At 34.9% G+C, this 16,009-nt stretch overlaps 1 protein-coding gene across 1 annotated transcript; it reads right to left on the bottom strand.

Moving 5' to 3' along the window:
• Positions 1 to 9,868: 9,868 nt before the first annotated feature.
• On the bottom strand, positions 9,869 to 13,897 carry LOC132621838 (uncharacterized). The gene is made up of 2 exons (XM_060336293.1): positions 10,618 to 13,897; positions 9,869 to 10,487 (listed from the first exon to the last, which is right to left on the bottom strand). The coding sequence occupies exons 1-2, from the start codon at positions 11,248 to 11,250 to the stop codon at positions 10,290 to 10,292; spliced, it is 831 nt and encodes a 276-aa protein (XP_060192276.1). The 5' UTR covers positions 11,251 to 13,897; the 3' UTR covers positions 9,869 to 10,289.
• Between the last annotated feature and the right edge of the window lie 2,112 nt (positions 13,898 to 16,009).

Raw genomic sequence — 16,009 nt, 5'->3', positions numbered from 1 at the left:
TTAATTTGGGCACCCACCTTAGAATGCGGGTATGTCAATTTTCAATTTTAGGCACCCACCTTAGAATGCGGGTATGTCAATTTCAATCCAGGCACCCACCTTAGAATGCGGGTATGTATATTTTCAATCCAGGCACCCACCTTAGAATGCGGGTATTTCAATGTTCAATTCAGGCACCCACCTTAGAATGCGGGTATTTCAATGTTCAATTCAGGCACCCACCTTAGAATGCGGGTATTTCAATGTTCAATTCAGGCACCCACCTTAGAATGCGGGTATTTCAATGTTCAAATTAGGCACCCACCTTAGAATGCGGGTATGCCAATTTTCAATTTAGGCGCCCACCTTAGAATGCGGGTATTTCAATGTTCAGTTCAGGCACCCACCTCCGAATGCGGGTATCTTATATTTCAAGTTCAGGCACCCACCTCCGAATGCGGGTATCTTATATTTCAGTTCAGGCACCCACCTCCGAATGCGGGTATCTTATATTTCAAGTTCAGGCACCCACCTCCGAATGCGGGTATCTTATATTTCAAGTTCAGGCGCCCACCTCCGAATGCGGGTATCTTATATTTCAAGTTCAGGCACCCACCTCCGAATGCGGGTATCTTATATTTCAGTTCAGGCGTCCACCTCCGAATGCGGGTATCTTATATTTCAAGTTCAGGCGCCCACCTCCGAATGCGGGTATCTTATATTTCAAGTTCAGGCGCCCACCTCCGAATGCGGGTATCTTATATTTCAAGTTCAGGCGCCCACCTCCGAATGCGGGAATCTTATATTTCAGTTCCGGCATCCACCTCCGAATGTGGATTCAACTTTCGAAGCAGGGGTTGCAAGTGTAACTTCTCCAACCCTGCCTTATTTACATATATTTCTTTATTGCTAACATTTGTTTTTAGCTGATGGCTTTTGGCAATATCAAAGTTGGCATCACACATCAAATCGTGGAACTATTTCTTCGGCAGCGAACTGGGGCAATTTGTCGGGAAGGATAGTCAAACTTCCCGACACGGGTCAAAGATCTACCTCGAACACTCGTCTCTAATTGCAAGTATTCTCTTGCGTTCCAGCAATTCAATTTTCAGAATTCTAAAGTTTCTATCACAATACCCAGTGTTATCATAATTCAGCACTGGGACAATATTTTGCAAGTTTTGCGCCAATTGGGGTTCAAGTGTCGTATTGTTCCAGAACTACACTTGACCTGATTCTCGTGCAGCCCGAGATATGTAGGCAACTCAGAGACCGGAGTTCGGTCATAATCCTCTCAGATTTCCTTTAGCCGGGACAAAATAGGCTATTGAGTCAACGTCTTTGCCCGACAACTCTTTTCATCATTACCGGGCAAAGAGGGACAAGTTGTTGACACCCAATTTTGTCCCGTCTCTCTGCCAAAATACCTATTTTTAAGCTTCTAATATTTTGAAAAAAAATAAAAAAAAATACATTCTGGTTACTATAATTATTAGCCTCTTATCAATACCGACATTTTATTATTCTATTATAATAATAATAATTATTATTATTATTATTATCATTATTATTATTATTATTATTATTATTTATTAATATTATTATAATTCACAATTCTTATCATTTCGGCATTTTACCAGCTTACGCATTTATCTTTGCATAAATAAATAATAGTATTTATTTAGTGCGGATTTTCAAAGAAAAGTAACATATATTATTACACGGCTATTATAACACCATATGATTTTATTACCCGAGTCTAGTAATCACATATTTTTTGGTATTAAGTAATATTTTGTCACCCTCGGTATGTTCATTAATTAAAATGGGTCTCTTATTCAAATTTAGAAGTCAAACTGTTTCTTGCACTCAGTCCGTGTTTTGACTTACCGGGCTCCAAATCAAATCCCGATTGACTCCTAATATTTTTTGGACTAGTCCATATCTCTTATCTCAATTTTTAGAATAATTCGTGTTTTAATTTATTAGCCTATTCTCTTAATACCCGGTCTAAAAATTGACCCAGTCCACAAATGGACCGGGTCTGACTCGTTTACTCAAAATAAGGGGAACCCTTTTAGGGTTTCCCCTCATTTTTCTCTTCCGCCTCATCATCGCCTCTTCTCCATCATCCTCCGCCTCTCCACCTCTCCACCTTCCCGTCAATTATCACCACCATCACCACCATCGTCACCTCTACACCACCATCTCCCCATCGTTCTCTTCCTCCCCTTTACCCTAAACCCTAGCCGCCGCACACACCCCCCACTGATTTTCCCTACCACGTTACATCACACGCCTCCACTACTCTGACACCTCCACTACCTCCATCACACCCCACTCGATCCTGTTCCCTCCACGCTCACTGTCACCCCACTTAATTTTGTCTCCCCCCGCTCCTCTCAAACAAACCCTAGTTCGCCCTATAAATATTTGTTTTTTTTAAGTCAGAAGGGGGGATTTTGGGGGATTCGAATAATTCCCCATACCGGATTGTTTTTTTTAGATTGAAGAAACCCCCAAGAATTGAAACCAGAAAATCAAGAAAATCCCTTGAAAAACGATATCTTGACAGATCGGAAAGAAAATTTCGAAGGAGCAAAACCTTTGGATTCGAAAATCCCCTGAAAATAATAAGTTCTTCAGTAGCAGAAATTCCCTCTTAAAAAATATCATTTCTTTTAACAGTGTTGTTGGTATCGAGTCAAAATCCACATCGTTTTGTTCTGTTCTTCCCTTGATATCAGTTTGGACTCAGTGGTATATAAATTCGGGGTTCGTAGTGTTTCGCAGTATATTTGAAGTGTTCGAGTAGATATCGAGACCTTCGCCGCTCCCGAAAAAGGTCGAGGAACCCTCTTCATTTTATTTATTTATAGTATTTTGCGTATTTTAGTTTAAGTTGTGTTTGTGTGTTAGCTAACATCTGTGTTGGTGGTTGTTTAGTTTTGTTTGAGTTTAGTCTTTGTTAATATGGCACAGCATCAATTAATCATGTATTTAACTTAAGAATCATACATGTCAGATTTGTTCGTTTGTCAACTTGTTCTATGTGTTAGTATGGTCTTAAATCTAGTTAGCAACTGTTAAACGTGGGTTGAGGGAGTTTATCTAGTCATTATCATGTCCATAAAGTGGTTCGTTTGACTATTAACTGATCAGTGTTGGTCCGTGAAATTTAAGTTGTTCATGTGTATTTTGCTCAGACTATCTCGCATCTGCTAGGATGGCTCCTGATTCATTCGAGTATAATACATTTCTCTGTATGTGAATGGTTAGCTATACCCAGTGTATCCCACTAGCTATGATTAGTGTAATATGATTAAGACCATAATCTGCCCGTAATTTTGAACATCAGTAATCTTGCTCGTAAAACAATTTGTGGATGAGATCCCTAACGTTAAGAAAATCTTAACCAAGTCAAATGCTCATTGTTGTTCTAAAAAGGAGAGAGCCAGTATGAAATATAGGGAACACTTGATATTCTCTCAAAATGTTGTAATATTGGGGTCACTGGTGCGAGTAACAACAATTTAGTGAACATTATATGTTGGCTTTGCCTGATTTGATGCCCTTTAAGACATTTAAAATCACTCCTGACATAGTAACTAATGTGAGTGCTGATTTAGCATGAATATGATACTAATGACTGAGATTAGCTAACAGGATAAGTTGGATAATTAAATAAAATTTAGAAGGGAAGGCAAATGACCTATGTACCTCTTCTGGAATAGGCACTGCAATCATAGTTCGGTCCGAAACTGGTCCATCTTTCAATGAGTTAAAGCATGAGTAATGGTAACCATGTGATTCACGGTTGGAATCATCTTTTGATTCTCTTTTGATCCTGTACCTTTTATGATGTGTTTTGATTTTGTAAAGAGGAAGATGGTTACACTTTGAATGTCTAGACCAAAATGGGTTAAATGTTGTCCTGTTTGCTCCTCTATGTGGTTGGATGTACATCGTCTAAATAGATCTGGGTTCTCAGAATGAGATCTCCCTGAGTACTGCTTCCCTAAATACATATGTGATGGGGTTTCCTTCTGTCTCCCATTTAGACCCAGAGTAAAGTATTTATTGAATCTTAACTTGCTTGGATTTTGCACAAATTGGTTCGAGTGTCAAATAGCCCCCTGTACATCATGAAACGTGACCCCATTCCGTCTCTCTTTGATCATTGTTCTGTGTGTATAGATTTATTTAAATACAAACCACTAGAATGTTTAAACATGATACTCTCATTGAGCTGCATTCATAGTTAATTTAAGACCATCCTGTTTTTGAAAAATGACCAGCGATTTATATGTGTGGGACTAGCTATTTTACTGAGTGTTACTTTTGAATTGTAGAGGAGTCTCTTGCCCTTATAAGACAATATATGTGTATATATCCGGTATATTGACATTGAATTGATGTGGAACCCTTCTACTCTCCCTCTCCCTCTTTGCTATTATGCTACTGTTATGTGATATACATAGGATATACACAATATATACAATCTATTGGTCTGTTTTTTTTAGATTTACACTTCATATGTTTAACCCTATTCATTGACAATATACTAATTCTTCCTTCCCTTTCATTTTATGCATGAACATCGCATACGAGTCTGAGAGACTCGTTCTTCTTCCATACTCGGTGTTGGGCCAAAAGCCCAACGACATCCGTCATCTCTGTCCAGTTGCGTTCACAGCAGATACAATATTTGGGCCGAAGCCCACATAGCAGGAACAGTGTTCGCAGCAGTGGCCCAAATGGGCCAGATCCATTTAACAGCAGCCCGTTTTTGAAATATGGGCTGAGCCCATTTTTAATTATCTCTCCTTTATTTATTTTATGCATTTAATTTGTATACTAACTATTTTGTTTATTTTTTATTTAGTTCATATAAACCTTAATGAGTTAATAGATTTAGTAATGGGTAGTTAGTTCAAAGAAGACTAATAATTAATCCCATAAGTTTTATTTTCTTCTTTTACATTACAGTTATTTATAGAATTTATAATATTTACTTCTAAAAAATAATTGATAGTATAGATTAATATTTTTTTTAGTTAAAGGAATCATATTTTATCCCTCGTTATCTTAATTTCAAAAACACCACTAAGACGCAATTGTAAATTCAAACATATTTTAAACAACTCTTCGAATTTTGAGTCAATCAGGCATTTTTTTTAATTAAGCATAGTAGATAAAGATAATAAAAACGGATAAAAGAATCTATTAACTCTTTCATGTTTTATTCGTATTTCTAAAATTTAAGTTATAATTAATATCTCATTGTTTAGTTCGTTCAAATATTTATCGTGTAAGTAAACATCTTCTTCTATTTTTATGTGAATCATCCCATTTTGCAAATTTCATCTTCATATCACTTCCTTTGAAACTGTTATTAACGATTATAAATTTTATTTAAAATAGCATCCTAAGATTCCCCTTTATACAAATATTAGTCTTGCTTTCAATAGTCTCTTATGTAAAGTCTTAATAACCTTTATAAGTCTTATTCTAAAATGGCATTTAAAGTTTCTTTATACAAATTATTATCTCTTTCCTGTAAATATTACTTTAATTAACATGATTTTCTTCTTAAAACTTTAGCAATATTTTAAGGTCATTTCTAAAAATTTTAACCCTACATTTAATTTAATTAATCAACCTAAGTTGGTCGGATAACCGTAAGTTAACGGATTCTAAAGGATGCCTAACCCCTTCCCTTTAGGATAATATAGAGCCCTTACCTAGAATTACACTGGTTAAGCAGACTATTAATTGAGGTTTAGCTTTAACTTTGCCTTAGTTAACCCTTTAGGTGTCCTAATTCACCGTTAAATTAATTAGGTGGCGACTCCTTAAAACAAATAAACAGGAATCACCAATACGTCATACTCCCTAAATCAACCCGGTTAAAATGGGGTGTGACATATATGAGTACTGATTTTTGATACAACTGATTGTATGTGTATACCTGACCATATATATGAATATAAGTATACGGTGTATATGAAAGCATTACTGTTGTATCGGTGGTTGTATATGAAAGCATTACTGTTGTATCTGTGGTTTCTCCGCAAGTATGTTTCTTGAGTAACTTCACTCTGTATTAGTAATGATATAAAAGACAACTGAGAATACAAAAAGGCAAACGAAAAATAAGCTGCAAAATTCAGCTAATACTTGATGCCTAATATTAGCACAAGATATTATCCTTCATTTTCTTGCATGTCTTCTTTATACACATTTTCACAATAAAATTTTCTTTTTTGAAATATACACAAAGTGAACAAAACAGATTCGAGCCATCAACTCAAACACATTATGCTAGAACCAAAAAGAATGAACAATAAATTCCTCTTTAGGTGTGTAAAAACTGGAAAAAAAGGATGCTGAAAGTGCTGCTTCACTGTTGCTTCGCCGATGAAAATCATTCCGTTTATCAGTCCACGAGCAGTGTTTGTCTTAAGAATTAGGAACAAAAGTGCCAACATGACCGAATCCCATTACTGTTGTATCTGTGGCTGTATATGAAAGCATTACTGTTGATCCAACAGCTACCAGAAATATCAAAAAAAAAAAATCAACTTCGGCAAACTACCGATTTTTGATACAACTGACTTTATGTCTATACATTACTGTATCTATGAATATAAGTATACTGTGTATTTGTGGCTGTATATGATTAAATCTGCAAAAAAATATAACTTAATGTATTCACTACTAACAACATATACATAGTTTTTGAACATCGATACAATGTTAATACTGTATTTCCTTACACACAGGGCTTAGTTGGGGATGCTTGTGTCACCAAGGGTAATTTTAGTGGAGATAATGTAAGGGCTGATACACAAGAGAATCACGAAGGAGCTGTCATTTTTGGACAACACATTGAATCAGAGGTATTAAACTGTATTTAATCTTGTTCTATAATTCTTTTGTTCGAAGTTTTGGTAACTGTTTTATAGTTTGCTTAATTCCGTTAAAAAGTGTCATCTAATGTTATCGTAGGGCTTCGGATCTCAGATTCCAATTGAAACAGCTCAAAGAACAGTTGATGTTGTCCACATTGCTCTTGATGGCATGCATAGCAATGAAGGAAGTCCCATGTTAGTTGGTGTATTGTCTAGTACAGTTTGTGGTGGTGCAGCTGATCCAAAACAAGAGAAAAAGCAGACCATGAGTGATGACAAACAGATTATTCAGGGACTACAACATGTGGCTCAGTTTGAGTTGGCGGAGAATTGCTTCCATCTCAAAATACCATATCAAGAATTGTGATGACATTGCGTAAAGAAAGACGTCCCAGGCCATTGCAAATATCCCCCTATATGACAAATTTTGGCTCAACTTCGGGTTTGTATTATTGCATATTTCACTTTTGTATGCTTGTATTCCATTTTTTCTTGTATTTCACTTTGATTTAACTTAATTCAAGCAGGTAGTTCAGTTAAGCTGACTGAGATATTTGACAAAAAACACCCATTTGAGAATAATTTCATCACGGGGCGACATGATGAAAAGCTCTTTGCTGACTTCTCAAAATGGTTGAGGGAAGGGTTGCTTGTTAGACATGATACCAAGTAAGTCATTTTATCTACCACAGTTAGCTGTTTTAATAGATTTTTTAAAATAATTTTGTTACATGTATTTCGTATTTACTTTACAGAAAGAACAAAAAGGACCATTACAAAAAAGGGAAGGCAACACTGCCAAAATTTATGGACTTTGGTATTCAGAAAATCAATGACAAAAATTGGTTTTACCTTTTGTCAATGGATGGACAGATGTGGAATGATCAGGTGCGATGTATCTTTATCTTTCAAATATAGTATATATTAGCATGTCTTCCACGCTTACTGTTTGTATACTTTTTTTGTGCAGCACATTGATGTCATCTTTTACTACTTCCGAAAGAAAGCAAAGTATGACACAAGTAGCAAATTCAAGTTTACAACTGTCGACTGCGTTTTCATGACAAAGATTGATGCAATAAACAAAGTGTATGTTGACCCGGATGGTGCAACAAGCGGTGGAAATAGGAAGATATTTTATGTGAATACGTGAAAGGCCACCGGTTGCAATGCACTGTCCCGTGGCATTTTGTTGACTATGTATTTATCCCAGTCAACGTGAAACATAAAAATCATTGGATGTTGGCAGTCCTATCATTCATGGACAGACGTTTATATGTTTATGACTCCTACCGATCAGCGGGTCATGATGCAGCTGTTAAGGCAGAAATAGACAAACTGGCCTCACTGTTGCCTTTGTACTTACATCTTACTGACTTCTATGTTGAAAAAAAAGGAATTGATTTTATTCATCACCCGGCATACAAAGACAAAGCACCGATTGATAAGTTTGAAGTTGTGTTTGTTGACAATCTGCCACAGCAAAGTCCCGGTAGCATGTACGTCTGTTTCTTTATTCTCTATAATAACATATACGCAGATAATTTATTGTTTTAAAATACATATCTTTTTCATATTTGTAGGGACTGCGGGATATATGCTGTTGCATTTGCGGAGTATTTGAGTCACGAAGAAGCTATTCCACCCAAAGATCTTGATGCTGAGTTACTTCGCACGAGATATGGTGCACTTTTGTGGGTTTACGCTCAGAAGAAGAATGAAGTCGATGCCGTAAGCCACAATGAGGCTCCTCCAAATCCATTTAGAGCAGCGATAGATTTTGATCAAGTTGAATTAAACATAGTTAATTAGACTTTAGTTTCTTGACTGTAAAACAGATTATGATGGTGTTTTCATCCTTTATGTTGTTGACTTTTTGATGCCTAGAAGGCAATTGTTAGTATGAATACTCAATGTTTAGCTACTCTTTTAATGAATACATTTCTATTTTTGTACAATGTATTCATGTTTTGTTATATCTCATAGTTGTATTCAGAGTTGAATCAATTGCGTGTGATACAACATATGTTGGATACAGTGTTGTATCTTATAGTATGAATACACAATACACAATTTTGATGGTTATTTGAATAAAATGAGGACACATACCTTGTAGTTAAGAAACTTTTGGATGTGCATTTCATCGAATGAAGCAGCAATTATTTTGCATTCATAGTAATATTCATACATAGTTGTATCCGTAATCAGTAATGTATTCACTTAAAGACTGTATTCACACAAAATTATATTTGGGATTCAGAATATCTTGGATACAAGCTAGTGAAAAAAGTTGTATACGCATTCAGAGTTGTATTCACACATTGCTGTATCGAGCATCAGCAGATGTTGAATACATCCACAGACAGAATTTTCATCTGCACTCAGTAATGTATTCACTCAAAGATGTATCCACACAAAAGTTGTATACGCATTCAGAGTTGTATTCACACATTGCTGTATCTAGTATCAGCAGATGTTGTATACGCATTCTCTATTGTATTCACACATTGCTGTATCTAGTATCAGCAATGTTGAATACATCCACAGACAGAATTTCCATCTGCACTCAGTAATGTATCCACACAAAGCTATATTCACCCGAAAGTTGTATTTTGGATGCAGAATATACTGGATACAAGTTAGTACAACTAGCTATTTTTTGTATGCAGAATTGTATTCACACATAGCTGTATATGCAATCAGCATATACAGAAAACAGTGAAACAAGATTTTGTATATCTACAATCAGTAATGTATCCACACAAAACTGTATTCACTGAAAATTGTATTCTGATTCCGGGATATGTTGGATACAATTCATTCAAATAGCTGTAGAACATAGTTGATAGATATCATTCCTTCAAAGAAACTGTTTCTGCTTTCAAATCTTTAGAATAGTATAAGTGCTAAACTTTAGTATTGGTACAGTTTTAAATCATGAACAAAATAAACCACAGACACTTCAATGCTTTCATATAAAATCGTTTCATTTATTCAGTGTTCTAAACAAACATACAGGACCAAAAATCAGGGAACATAAACGACAATCGTTCTTTGCAGTTGATTTTGTCCAATATTGAAAAACATTAGACAACAAGATTTTGTCCAATATTGAAAAACATTAGACAGCAAGACAACAATATTGAACCACCAACTACTTTCTCAAAGGCTCATTTGTACAAGAACGCCTATTGTGTCCAACATGTCCACACCTACTACACGAATTTGTACGTTTAGTTGAAAACCATTCAGATAAAGAATTATCGCGCTTCTTCTTTGGCCTTCCAGGCGGTCTCTTGTATCTCGGTGGAAAAACTACCTCTTCCAAAATGTATCCAGGTATTTTCCATTCACCCTCATCGGGTAGAGGATAAACTGGGATATCATAAGTCTTCATCACATTTCAGGTTTGTATATTTTTGAGAAATAGTTGTCGGCTGTGAGATTTTTTTTCTTAAGAACAACCCAGGCATGTGGGCAGGGAATCTCCTCCATCTGAAACTCTTTGCAACTGCATGTCTTCTTTTCAATACAAACTATGAAACGCCGCCCCTCATCAATTACCGTGTGCACGTATTCGGTTGATGGTATTACCTAAGAAACCATACAAAAATATATTAGCATGTTACAGGTGTATTTCAAATAATATATAAATTTAAGAATCATACAGACCATGAAATATACCGAAGAAATTAAATACACAAACAGATACACAGAAACTAACCGTCATGCGTGCAGATTTACGCTCACTGATGGAAAGCATTTCATTGAATTTCTTCCCAAGTGTTGTGAATGTATATGAACCATTTTGTCGGTTAGTGAAATTCCAGCGCCCAAACATAATCCTAACTTCTTCCAGAAAATCAAATATTGGCAATTCTCTTGCTTGTACGAGAGCTGAATTGATAGACTCAGCAATATTAGACGTCATTGTCCATGCTCGGTTGACTGGAGCATAAAGTCTAGACCACTTTTCTCTTCCGGCTAACTCCAAGTAATCCTTTACACGAATATCCACCGTCTCAACCTTTTCCATTAGCATGTCAAACTCATCATGTGTATACGCTTTTGCCATTGCATAGTACACCCCACTCAGCACCTTGTGACTCTTTCTATATTTATTGTATACATTCTTCCAAAGATGCCATATACATGCAAAATGGGGAACAATAGGATATACTTTGAATACAGCCTTGATGATGCTTTCATGCCTATCAGATACAACACACATGCTCTCCCGTAGCCCATAAGCTTCCTTGAACTGTTCGAAGAACCATGTCCAAGACTTATCATTTTCTGAATCAATCACGCCATACGCCAAAGGTAGTATGTTCCCTGCAAAATCAGTTGAATACATTTTTGTTTTTGAGTTCTATAAGCTTTTTATATAACTAAAATGATCGATTTTGAAATACATGCACCATCCATCGTGCTCGTTGAAACAAATGTCCCATTGTATGTTGTTTTGATGTGGCTGCCATCTACAACCACGATGGGTCGACAACATTCAAACCCCTTTATAAATGCATACAATGCTACAAAAAGATACAAGAACTCATTTTCAGATGTTTTCTTCAATCTTATATGAGAACCTGGGTATGTTTTATCCAAAATGTATACGTATCCCGGTAATTTCTTGTATGACTCGGTCGGCTCACCCCTTAACTCCATCATAGCCTTTTCTTTAGCACGCTATGCTTTCATGTATGGCACATCCACCCCAAAATCATTTTTAACATCATCTACTATATCACTAGGCACATACTTCCTCTTATAATTTCTAAATTTTGGCTTAATAATGCCAGCTATAAAACCACTACTAGCTTGATGTTGCGTATACACCTTATCCTTCAATGGACATGTATGTTTCTCTACGAACTCTCTGATTTTGAACATAGCTGATCTGTTGATACTTGAAGCTTTCAATTTCCACTCACATTGTCTAGAAAGACATGCAAGGGTGTAGCTGTAATACCGAATATGTATATATACATATACAGTCGAAAAATACACATCATATGATTATTCTAAAAAGATAATTTAGAAAATAGATAAATAATCAAAACACACATATAATCATGTATTCAAATTTAGTAGACATACATGTAAGCAGTTTAATACACTACCCTAGCATAATTGTATTGAATTTATAGAGGTATACAAATACATCAAAAAAATCAGTAACTAACTAACCTTACAGAATTTGACCTCTCTGTTCGGAATTGAAATCTATTGTCAATAGCATACTTCGTCATCACATCTTTCAAATTTTTCTTATCATTGTATACCTGATTTACCATGACTTCTTTTTTATTACGGTTTGAAATTATGAAATCGTTCTCTCCTCCGAATATAACTATTTCCTTACTAGAAGCTGATGCCGCCAGTGCTATCGAATCATTAGCATCCATTTCGTGTATACCATTTGTATCCGCTATTGCTAGGCTACCTTGAATAACAATTTCGCCCGATAGACTGTATTAACTCGTCCTATCAGTTGTTGTGATACACAACGGATACATCCCGAACTGCCTAGTCTCTTTCTTCAGCTCAACATACACCCGGACACTCATGTCGTTGTGTATTTCCATAGGCATGGAATTACCGTCGATCATATATTTGATAGTGATTTTTTTGATAATTGTATCTTTTCGCACCTGCTTCGCTATTGCATCAACTAACTCATCATATGAGGCATACTCTTTGAAAACTACTGCATCTATAGAGTAATTAACGAAACAATTGTCATCGTTCCAAAAACCAGAATGTCGAATTACAGCTGTTATATTAGACATTACTTGAATTTAGAAGGGAAAATTCAAGACTGCAAAAAATTAGCAACAAAATCATCCGTAAGACTGTTGTATCATCTGTATCTGTATAAATTGGTCATAAACATAAATTGAACTATTAATTACCTTTTGCTGTATATAATGGCGACGAGATGAATCCAACAATGTCTGTATACGTCAACAAAAAGGATTTATGTAGAAACTGATACATACAACACCGAATTTGACATACACAGACGCAAGAGATTCACAATTAAATTCTGAGATAGTTTTATGCATGGAATTAGTATAATTGAATTCTAAATTTTGACTGAAATTGCTCTGTTTTCAGCTATTGATGATGCAAATTTGAATTCAAATTCGAATGTATGAAGGAATAAAGAGCCGTGTTAATTTTTGGAAGCTATCTGTTAAGCATGATTTTAGGAAGATTTTATTTTTGTTTGCCATGTTTAAAAAGATTTGGTTCCAAGATTTCAGCAACTTTTAACTTACTGTATCCGGAATACAGCGTGAAACCAATGTTGGATACACGCAGATAAATGGGTTGGATTTGCTACGATACGTAAATAATGAAAGTGTTGCTACAGTGAATCTTTAAACCCCAAATGTTAGTCATTTCTGAAATTTTCCCTAATTTAAATTACTACTATATAGAAACACAAGGATATCCAAGTATGCCTCAATCATTAGTCACTGGAAAAAAAAATTACTTACTTTTACTACTATATAGAAGCATGAGTTAAACCCATGGTTCGTCGTCAGTCATCATTATTAAAAAAGAAAAAATTAGATGGGCCCCATACTAAAAATATCAAGTAATATTAAAAAAAAAAAAAAGTAAATCCCACCGTCTCCAAACTCATGTTAAAAAAAAAAGTGGATCCCATATTAAAAAAAATCAAGTAATATTAAAAAAAAAGTGAACCCCATATTAAAAAAAACAATATAAAAAAAATGTGCATCCCATATTAAAAAATCAAACAATATTCATGTAATTCCCAAAGTATCCCCATTAAGTCAATAATGATGGATTCATTATCAGATGCATATCAACCTATTAGTGAAAGCAAATGAAATTATTGTACAACAAAAAACGTGGTCCCCATATTATTGTTTTTCTTCAAAAGGTTAAGTAACCAAACCATACAATTTTCTTTCTTTTTTATATTAGTATGAGATCTAATCTAGATATTTAATTGTTGTATTTGTTATTCCGCCATGTCATTTATTTGTTATGTTTACTAAAATAAATAACTTAAAATATTTATATTTTAAAATAAGATAGAATTTAATTACTTTTTTTATTTTTATTCTTACTCTAATAAATATGAAAAGAGATTAATATCATAAAAGAAAAATAATATTTTACCATTTTCTGAACTTATTATCGTTATTTAAATGTCCTATTTTTTTTCTTCTTCACGTGGATCCCATCTTATTTTATTTTTTTGCAATTATTTCCTAATTCTTCACGTGGATCGCGCCTTAATTTTTTTTTATCTCAACTGTTATGGAAGAGTAGGCCTCACCTTATATTTGTTTTTTCTAAGAAAAAATACGCAAAGGAAAATCTCAAGAAATTCAACATGAAAAATTGCAAGGAGATGAATACTCCCATGAAGCAAAAGGAGAAACTAAGCAAAGATGATGGAGCTGAAAAGGTGGAAAACATACTTTAGAAGTCTTGTATATATAATCACTATCCAAACACAACTACATACACATAGATACACTATAATCTAAAGTGTTGGGCCCGTGCCCAGCACGGGCATACACCGTCTAGTCTATGGAAAAGGGTAAGAAACTGTCGTTGAACTATTGGAAATAAGATAAATTAGGGCTGGGCATAAATACCGAAAACTGAAAATCAAACCGAACCGAATTAATGTGGTTTTTCAGTTTCGATTTTTCGGTTTTTCGATTCGGTTACAATTTTTTTCCCCTAAAATTTCAGTGTTCGGTTCAGTGTTCCGTTATGGGGTTTCGGTTCTCCGGTTTAACCGAACATTTATTATGGGAGTACAAAAAAAATTATAATGCTTAGGACCACAGACTCTTAGGCCCAAAAAATTGTCATCCAACCCAAAGTCCCAAGCCCATCCTAGACCCTAATTGCTGTTGCTCGTAAAAGTTGTTAGAAAATTGTATTTCTTAACTTTATCATTGGAAGAATATCAGTTAACGTTTGTTTATCAGGCTATCACTGAAAGTATTTGATAAACTATCTAAAAGGATACTTATAGCTAGTACCTTTTTAACACTTACAATGCAAAGTATGTTTAAATAGCTGTCAATATTTTTGCCAAGTTCTCTGTTATTCTTGTTAAGCCTCTAAAAAATACTCAATGATGGTACAATAGTGTCCTAAAATCCATCAATAGAAGAACTCAACCATTCTCATAAAGCATATCAATTAAAACTCGATCCCAAATTCTCTGGCCAGGTTCATTTGAGTACAAAGTTTTCCATGTAGGTGCGACAACATTAATTAAAATCAAGTAGCTTTTCAACATGGGCTATTAGTAATCCTACATGGCTACAACACATAGACATCGAACATGGACTTGATGCTCCCCAATTTTTAAATTAAATGTGCTCAAATGGTGCAATTCTACTAACGAATTAAAAAAAAATACCGAAAATCGCAACTACAACAACTAGATATTAGAAAAAATGAGAAGCAAATTAAACGCTTGTTAGGTTCATGCACTAACAAAGTGAAGAAGGATTCATTATTTTATCTAATATTCGCACTAAGTTAAGATGTATTTCTACGGTGGCATTGGTGTAAACTTTTTTTTTTTACTTTTTACTTAATTTTTCATCATCTAGTGACTTTTTTTTTTCATTACCTAGTAGAATCTGGGGTGTGTTGTATTAGCTCGAGCAAAACAGATGAGGAGGGCTAGACCATACCTCAATTACAACACAAAGGTGATTCAATCACCTCGAACTATAGAAGGAGACACACAGCAAAAACTTACAATACTCCTTCTGGCCAAGTATGTACAATCAACTAACAAAAAAGTTGGCTTTATCATACCTAGTGACTTAAATATCATATTTTTAATTAAAAAGGTAATCTAGTTTACAAGCAAAAAAATAGTCCATTTCTGGCCCATACTAATAAAATCGAATTAGAAAAATCGAAACGAAATCGAACCGAATTTAATTCGGTTCGGTGTTCGGTATCCATTTTCAAAAAATCAAAATTGAAGAATCGAACCGAAATTTGAAAAAATCGAACCGAAGAATCGAATGTCCACTCCTGAACAAAGATGCTCTCCATTTGGTTTTTGGTCCAACAATGCCCCGAAATTA

Source organism: Lycium barbarum, chromosome 2 (genome assembly GCF_019175385.1).
Source record: "Lycium barbarum isolate Lr01 chromosome 2, ASM1917538v2, whole genome shotgun sequence".
Taxonomy (NCBI): domain Eukaryota; kingdom Viridiplantae; phylum Streptophyta; class Magnoliopsida; order Solanales; family Solanaceae; genus Lycium; species Lycium barbarum.
Note: the sequence above shows the minus strand (reverse complement) of the source record. Positions and strands in the feature narration are given on the sequence as shown.

Bases quoted from the DNA above. Each gene is read 5' to 3' on its own strand.
- LOC132621838 (XM_060336293.1), bottom strand. From the start codon at position 11,250: ATGTATTCAACTGATTTTGCAGGGAACATACTACCTTTGGCGTATGGC. The intron at 10,488-10,617 runs GTTAGTTTCTGT...ATGGTTTCTTAG, and splicing joins GTAAATCTGCACGCATGACG to GTAATACCATCAACCGAATA.